The sequence below is a fragment of the Physeter macrocephalus genome, unplaced genomic scaffold, assembly GCF_002837175.3.
Source record: "Physeter macrocephalus isolate SW-GA unplaced genomic scaffold, ASM283717v5 random_691, whole genome shotgun sequence".
NCBI classification, from domain to species: Eukaryota; Metazoa; Chordata; class Mammalia; order Artiodactyla; family Physeteridae; genus Physeter; species Physeter macrocephalus.
In genome coordinates, this window is record NW_021145896.1 from 26,875 (window position 1) to 35,648 (window position 8,774).

Sequence of the window (8,774 nt, forward strand, 5' to 3'; positions counted from 1 at the left end):
GTGACGAAGTGAGAGAGTGGCATAGACATATATACACTACCAAACGTAGGGTGGATAGCTAGTGGGAAGCAGCCGCATGGCACAGGGAGATCAGCTCCGTGCTTTGTGACCACCTAGAGGGGTGGGATAGGGAGGGTGGGAGGGAGGGAGACGCAAGAGGGAAGAGATATGGGAACAGATGTATATGCATAACTGATTCACTTTGTTATAAAGCAGAAACTAACACACCATTGTAAAGCAATTCTACTCCAATAAAGATGTTAAAAAAAAAAAAAAGGGATATATGGAAGGGACTTCCCTGGCGGTCCAGTGGTTAAGACTCCGCGCTTCCGCTGCAGGGGGCGCGGGTTCGATCCCTGTTTGGGGAACTAAGATCCCACATGCCGCGGGGCACAGACTAAAAAAAACAAGAACAAAAACAAAAAAGATATACAGAGAGGGAGCAAGCCAGCAAACGTGGCAAATACACCAACCGTCGGTGAGCCTAGATGGAGGGTGTTTATTGTTGCAATTAACATGAGGTGCATCATTGCACCTCTTCTGGGGCTCTGAAATTTGTTTCAACATAAAATCATTAAAAATGATCAACAGTTGGGCTTCCCTGGTGGCGCAGTGGTTGAGAGTCCGCCTGCCAATGCAGGGGAACCGGGTTCGCGCCCCGGTCCGGGAAGATCCCACGTGCCGCGGAGCGGCTGGGCCCGTGAGCCATGGCCGCTGAGCCTGCGCGTCCGGAGCCTGTGCTCCGCAACGGGAGAGGCCACAGCGGTGAGAGGCCCGCGTACCACAAAAAACAAAACAAAACAAAAAAACATGTAGAGATGGTCCCATACATTTCCTTTTGATTCAAGCTCCAGTATGGTTTGGCCCAGCCCTCTGGGGTCCTGTCCTTATTTAAATTTTTCTGGGAGGGAGGCCCCCGTACCACAAAAAAAAAAAAAAAAAAAAAAAAAAAATGATCAACAATATATATATGTGTAGAAGAAATAAAACTTTTTTTTAGCAGTAGATCTTTCTTATTCTCTTTTTGGGTCTTGCACCCCCGAGATGCTGATAAGACTATGGGCCATTTCCGACGAATCCATGGTTACCCATGCTGTCGCAGGGCCCCTGAAGCCCGTGTGTTGAGAACCCAGCCCTAGAAGGTGGGTTCACATCCTACCGTGGCCAGGGCTGTGAGTGGAACTGAGCCATGGCCGTGGCCTCAACAGTGCCACGGAGAGCTGATGACGTCTGCAGGGGAGAGAAGGGGCAGGGGAACAAGCAGCTGGGCTTCCTCCTGAGGGGACCCAGCTGCCTCCCCTCGCCTCCCCCAGAGGGCCTGGTGGATCACTCGCCCGACTGCATCGGCTGCCTGTAGGCACCGTTCCACGTTGGGGGTGGCTGCTCTGGGCGGCCCTCTCGATGTCCCCGGGCTGCGATTGCAGGCTGTCCAGCACAGGATGAGCTGGCCTCTGAGGAGCCCCTCCTCTGCTCTCTGGTCCTGGGGCCCCACTTTTCTTCTTTCACCTGTTGGGATCTTCAAGCTCCCTCCTCTCCACCCTGCTCTGCAGGCTCATCCCAGGCCTGACGGGGAGGTGATGCCCACACTGGACATGGCCCTGTTTGACTGGACCGATTATGAAGACTTAAAGCCTGAGGTCTGGCCGTCTGCGAAGAAGAAAGGTATGTGTACCCACCCCGCCACCCCCTTGCTGGGCTCCCTCCCCTCTCCCACCGTCCATTGGGGTAGGGGCCTCGGTGACTCCAGCCTGACCTACGGATGTCCAAGGTGGGATGGGGGGCCTGGAGTCTATAATGGAACGGACACCTGAAATGGACTTGCTGCTCTCAAGTGCTCATCACACGGCAAACGCTTTCCACGTAGCTACTCACTTAACCTTAAAAAAAAAAAAAAGGTTAGGTCTGTTCTGCTGTTGATCCCATTTTAGAGAAGAGAAAACTGAGGCAGAGAGAGGTATTGTGTCTTATCCAAGCCACACTGTGGGAGTGGTGAGCCTCAGCCTCTGACCACAGATCCTGTTTTCCCCAGAGAAACACCGGGGCAAACTCTCCAGTGATGGGAATGAAACATCACCGGCTGAAGGGGAGCCCTGCGACCATCACCAGGACTGCCTGCCAGGTACCGAACCAGCATCGTGTCCAAGGCACTAGGCTGGGCGCTGGGGGAACCTGCGTGGGGATGGGGGCGGGTGTTCCCAGACACATGAGCAGGACCCTTTAGGGATGGTAAATAATAACAACCACGGTTACCACTTTACTGAGAGTTGCTGTCATACTTTGTTCTATTTAATCCTCACAGCAACCCAGAGAAAGAGAGCCTGTCGTTCCCCATTTTCAGGCAAGGAAATTGAGGCTCAGAGAGGCTGAGTGTTTCAGCCGAGGTCACACAGCTAGGAAGTGGCTCAAACCTGAGTCTGCCTGGTTCTGAACCGCTGCCCCACGCTGCCTTAAATCGTGATGATCCTTCTGTCGACTCCTCTCTCCTAACGTCTTTTTGGGCTTAATTCTGTCCTTGTCCCATCATGACACCGCTGGGCATCTTGGGATACTTTGGTGACATCCTGACCTGTTCAGCAGCTGAGCCCATTAAGACAGTCTGAAAACAGAGGCCTGGGGTTTTGATTGATGGCCTGAACTGCTGGCCCTTGATTGGGTCAGTCGGAACTTCTGGAAAGTAATAGTGAGGGGGAGTTGGAAGGGCAGGAGGTTTCTGGGGGTCGGGGGTAGGGGAAGGCCCGTGAACAATAAAAGTGGAACGAAGGAGGAATGGACAGGAGACTGTGATGCAGTCGCCCGCCATCCCAACGGGGAGCTCCAGAGCAAAGCTTCCCTGTTAGAAGAGGCCCCTGCTGGGCAGATAGCCAGGCGCTGGTGCCCCTGCTGGGCCAGTCACTGCCTGGGCTGCTCTGCTCCGGAACAGTGTGACATTGGCTCAGGAGGCTCCTGCAGGTGTTAACAGCTGGAGGCTGGCAGCTAACTGCTGCCCTGGCCGATGGATGGCAAGTGCCTTCCGGAGGGAGATCTGAGTTGCACACCTCCACGATGCTCGTTAATTCAGTGACCAGAATATTCTACAAAACAGCAACCCAACAAGCCATTTGGCATCAGATAAGCCAGACCGCCAGCTCCCTGAAAGGCTGTTTTCTTTCCAAACCATTGTTTTCACCCTGAGCAGAAAGAAAAGGCTCGTTTGGGCCAACTGAACAGTGGCTCTGAGAGTTGGCTCCATGGTGGGCAAGGCCGTGCCTAGGGCCTGCCTCTCGGGGGCTTCTGTTTCCCCATCTGTCCAAAGAGGACGTTGGCTCCATGATGACTGAGGCCCCTCCCAGCTCCGCGCTGACTTCACACCTGGCAGCCCCCAGCCGTTCCACCCGGGGGGGTGTGTCCCACAGCGCCCTCGCTCCTCCCATGATCAATCAATTGCCCATCTGGGGCGTCTGGGGTCTCTGCCGCCCGCCCCCAGGGGCCTCGGCCGTGACATTCGTCGGTGGTTCCAGCTGGGAGCCTTGCGCACCAGATGGTCCATCCTGCCAGGGACGGCCCCACCATGGAGACGATGTATCTCCCGTCCAGTGGGAGCGTGTGCAGGGCGCAGGGAGGGTCCGCTCGGCGTGGCTGACCGCGTGTGCTTTTGCTGTGTGGGCAGGGACCTGCTGCGACCTCCGGGAGCATCTCTGCACGCCCCACAACCGAGGCCTGAACAACAAATGCTTTGACGACTGCATGTGTGTGGAAGGTGAGCCCGACATCGGGGGCTCCCTCGGTGCCGAGACCTCACAACCTCCCTTTCTCCTCCAAGCCGGGGTGGGCAGAGAAGCGGGTGGGAGAATCCCTGGGGAGCTGAAGACACGAGCAAGAACAGCTTTGCTCGGTGCCTTCACAATCTGTGAACTCATTTAGTCTCGATTCCTGGCATCGTTGCTCAAATTTGCTTTTCTCACCTCTTGAAATACAAGCTGGCATGATCTCCCATGATCTGGAGGCGGGAGAGGAGTGTATCTTTTAAAATAAGATCAAACCTGAGAAGCCTGGTGCTTTCACACCGGAATTCTATCCCAGGGGAGACATTCCAAGTGTGATAACAAGGGGTGGGGGGTGGATTTCCCAGCACTGTCCCAGGGAAGGATGCACTTGCCCGGCTGGCTCCCTCTTTAACTCCTCCGAGCTCCCACGTGGAGCGGTATGTGCCCTCCTGCCCAGGTGCGCCCAGGTGTACCCGGCTCTGTGCTAAGCCCTTTACCCATTATCTCCTTAAACCTCCCAACGATCCCAGGAAGGGAGCTGTTGTTCTCCCCATTTTACCCAAGAGCAAACTGAGGCACAGAAACGTTAAGCCACTTGCCCAAACCTACATAGCTAGAAAAGTGGGAGAACGTTTTCAATTTTGTATTCTGAAAAATTTCAAACATATATTAAAGTCGTCAGGATGGTGTAATGAACCCCCATTTCCCATCACCCAGCTTCAGTAATTCTCACTCATGGCCAATCTGTGCTGTCTCCCCCGCATCTGCTTCCCCCGTTGCAATAGGATTTTTTTAATCTTTTTTTTGGCCACGCTGCGCAGCATGCGGGATCTTAGTTCCCCGACCAGGGATCAAACCTGCGCCCCCTGCAGTGGGCGCTCAGAGTCTTAACCACTGGCCCGCCAGGGAGGTCCCTGCAATAGGATTTTTTTTTTTTACCAGGGAAGCCCTGCAATAGGATTTTGAAGCAACTCCTGGAAGTGTAGATATTTCATCTGTGAATATTTCAATATATACATCTAAGAGATAAGTACTCTTTTAAAAACAAAATACCAAAAATGCACAATAATTACTCAGTGTCGTCCCACATCCAGGGCTCGCATTTCCTGAGTGAAGGGATTTGGTCTCAGTCCCTCTGGTGACCATTCTGAGACACATGCCCAATTTTTTCTCACATTAGCCTCAAAAATTATCTGCTGTGAGAGCAGTAAAGCTGCTTAGGTCCAATTGTTCATTCATCCAGTCTGTCAAGAAATATTTGTTGAGTGCCTACTATGTGTTGGGCTCTGATAAGGACTTTGGGGGTTCAGCGGCAAAGAGAGCCAGCGAGTTCTGCACGCATGGATTCCACTGTAGTGAGATGAGTAGCAAAAAGGAAATAAGTAGATAAGATGTCTTCAGAAAGGAATAGGGGCTGTAAAGAAAATAATCCACACTGGTCTGACGAGGAGTCTGGGAGGTGTTTTAGAAAGGGTGGACAGGAGTGCACTGCAGAACCAGCCACCTGAAAATGAGGAGTGGGGGGAGGGAGAGAGAGTCCCAGGCAAGCGGCAGAGCAAAGCCAAGGGCCTCGGGCAGGAATGAGGCTGGCATGTTTGAGGGCGCCTGGCACACAGTAGCCAACGGGGAAGGTGGCAGAAGGGGAAGTAGGAGAAGCTGGCGGAGAGGATCACGCAGGACTTTGAGGTATAATGGGAAGGTGTCGGCAGGTTTTAAGCAGGGGAGTGACCTGGTCTGACTTATGAGTGTAACAGCTCACTCCGGCTGCAGTACCGTTGGGGGCAGGAGTGGAGACACAGAGGACCAGCTGGGAGGTGAGGGGATGGAGGCAGGCAGGGGTGGAGATGCTGGGGAGCTGCCTTCTGTTACCCGTGGGCAGGGCTGGGGGCCCATTTCGCAGAGGAGGAGACAGGTGCAGAATGGCCCGGAGGGCGCTCTAGTCCAGGAAGCCCGGAATAGCACCATGGCCTCCAGGTCCAGCCTGCCCAGGTGAGGGGGACATGGCCCGACTGAGTTCACACACCCGGCTGGCGCCCAGCTGGATGCTCAGTGGGCAGCCCCTCTGCCCAGGAAGGCTTCCTTCCTTCCTCCCCAGGGCCTCAGGTAGGAGGGGGTAGCTTTTCAGGCCTCCAAAAGATATGTGTGCAGCCAAAACCCCATCTGCTTGTTTCCCGTGGTCTCTCCCACCCTGGTCGGTCCCACCAAAATTCTTGCTTCCTCCGTGGAGACTCAGGCTCCAGAAAAAAAAAAAATTGAGTGGAAATGACAGCTCATTAAAGATGGTCCAGGAGGAGGCTGTCAGGAACCCTCTGAGGACCAAGAGTCCTGAGGACTTCTGAGAAATCCCCAAATTCAGGTCCCAGGGCTGAAGTCCAGCAGTCTGGGCCAGCCTGGATTCTGGAGGGTTCCAGAAGGGCTTCTGTGGCTACCAACCACTCCTGCTCATAATCCCCTGCCCCCCTCCTAAGTGTATTTTGTGTGGCCACAGGTCTGAAAGCTGTGATCCAGGTGTCAATTCTAGACCCCAAAGCACAAACGTCACAGCAATTCCTTTATTCTCTTGACAGTGACATAAGCAGGTCTTAAGCAGGTGACGTCCTCCTCTCTCCCCGTGGCCACTCCTAACCTGAAATGTAGGGGTTGCTCAGGCCACACCGAGCAATCTCTTCCCCTAACCCTCCCCACCCCAATCAGGAGGATGTGGCCTTCTGTGGCCTTAAATGAAAAACATGTCTACCCATGTATGTGAGGGGATGCCTGACATGTGGTTATGATAGAGCCACAGCCAGGAACCCCTCCCACTGGTGGGCCAGGAGGGCCACGACTACTTTAATTAGGGTGGTCAGGGAGGATGCCTTTGAGACCTGAAGGCTGTGAAGGAGCAGCTATGCCAAGAACTTCAGGAAGGCATTTCTGGCTGTGAGAACAGCAAGTGCAAAGGCCCTGGGGCCAAAAATGAATGGGTGTATGAGGAAAAGCCAGAAAACTGGATGTGGCTGGAGTTAGGGAGTGAGGAGGGGCGTGGGAGGTGAAGAGAGCAGACAGGAGGCAGGTCCAGGTCCCAGAGGGTCTTATAAGCCAGGGTAGGAAGTTTGGATCTCCTTCTGAGTGGCATGGGGAGCCACGGGAGGTTTTATAGGGGAGGGCAGAATCTGCATCCCTTTAAACAAAGGTTTTCAATGGACTATTTTTTAAGAGCAGTTTTAGGTTTACAGAAAGATTGTGCAAAAAATACAGAGTTCTCCTATGCCCCCCCAAACACACAGTTTCCCCTATTATCTTACTTTAGTGTGGTGCACTTTTTACAACTGATGAACCGATAGTGATACATTATTCACTAAAGTCCATAATTTACATTAGGGGTTCACTCTTTGTGTTGCACATTCTATGGGTTTTGGCAAATGCGTAGACATGTACCCACCATTATAGTATCACACAGAATAGTTTCGTGGCCCTAAATATCCCCTGTGCGCCATCTGTTCACTCTACCCTTCTCCCTCTGTGATTCGCTTTTTTAAGCCCATTCAGGCTGCTCTGCGGGGGATGGGTTGGTTGTAGGACAGAAAAAAGAAGGGGGGTGGTGGTGAGAGGATGAAGGGGGTTCCAGAGGGCGCGGAGGGGTCTGGCTGGTCGCATCCCTGACCCCCTTGCCTCTCTTCACCCAGGTCTGCGCTGCTACGTCAAATTCCACCGGAACCGCAGGGTCACCCGGAGAAAGGGGCGCTGCGTGGAGCCCGAAACGGCCAACGGCGACCAGGGATCTTTCATCAACGTCTAGCGGGCCGCGTGAGGCGCCTCCCCACCGGCCAGGGGGCTGAGCGCGGGAGGTTTGGAGAAGCGGGCAGTTTGTTTATAACTCGCGGTGGCAGATCAAATGGGGAGTCAGATGACTGAGGCTGCAGGCTCAGACCCAGGACACTCAGCCCCAGGAGGGGAGCCCTGGGCGAACTGCCCCCGCCCAGGAGCCGGGCAGCAGCACACCTGCAGCCACCACCCGGCCAATGGGAGACCCACACCGCCAGCGCAGCCCGGTGTCCGCGTTCTCCGCGATGGCAATGTCGAGAGCGCCCTCTACCGTCCGACCGCAGCACTGCAATGGTTTCAAGTTTAAAAAGGAAGAGGTTTTCGAGCTGGAAAAGAATGGAAACTCCCTGAGAGACAGGGGAACCCAAGGGCGGGAGACGAGTACGAAGCACCTCCTATGTACCAGGCACTGTGCTAAATGAGGGGCATACATAATCTCATGTATCACATGGCCCTTTAGGCATAATCACCATTTTACAGGGAAGGAAACTGAGGCAAGGTTTTATGACTTGTCCAGGGTCCCAGATCAATTCTCTTCAAACCTTCACCTGTGTAAGAATCCCCAGGGATCTGGTTAAAATGCAGATTCCAATTCAGTCGATTCTGCACGTCTAACAAGCTTCAGGGCATGCCGATGCTGCTGGACCCGAGACCCCACTGAAAGCACCAGGTCCTGGAGAGTCAAGGTGAAGCTGGCATCTGAACCTGGGTCCGACCAGCTCCAAGGCCCACGTCTTTGCTCCTCCACAGCTAAGGACGCATTTCAGGTTCTCCATGGCTTTCTTTCCCTGGACAAAGGTATATCATTTAAAAAACAAAAGAAAATGTGCATTAAGCACCTGCTCGCTTATAAGGCATGATTTGGGCAGATTGACCCTTGCCCTCTGGGAGCTGGTATTCTGAGACATGAAGTGTTTGGGGTAAACGGTAAAGCTGTTTTTCTTATTTCTATGGCCCCGCTCACCCCGTCCTGGGACGTGCACTTTGGAGTTGCCTGAAAGCTGCCACCCAGGGGGGTTCTTTGGCTTTTGTAGTTCATGTCCTTTGAGACTCTAATGCAAGCATGGACTCAAAAAGTACACACATTGCCTGTGTGCACCCACTTTGCATACGTCTTAGTGGTTCCCAGGCCCCCCAGAGACCATCCCAGGACCCCCAGCCTACACTTCTGCAACAGAGCCCACTGAGGAGTTGGGGCACCTCTCCTAACAGCTCCCCACAGGCCAG

General features: G+C 53.8%; 1 protein-coding gene across 1 annotated transcript in view; it reads left to right on the forward strand.

Annotated features, from left to right (window-relative positions):
- DRAXIN (dorsal inhibitory axon guidance protein) overlaps window positions 1-8,329 on the forward strand; it is a 25,720-nt gene extending 17,391 nt beyond the window's left edge. The window contains exons 4-7 of the mRNA XM_024125199.1: window positions 1,551-1,662; window positions 2,030-2,119; window positions 3,647-3,736; window positions 7,409-8,329. Coding sequence (XP_023980967.1) covers window positions 1,551-1,662; window positions 2,030-2,119; window positions 3,647-3,736; window positions 7,409-7,521 — 405 coding nt within the window. The 3' untranslated portion in view covers window positions 7,522-8,329. The remainder of the gene's footprint in view (window positions 1-1,550; window positions 1,663-2,029; window positions 2,120-3,646; window positions 3,737-7,408) is intronic.
- The last annotated feature ends 445 nt before the right edge of the window (window positions 8,330-8,774 follow it).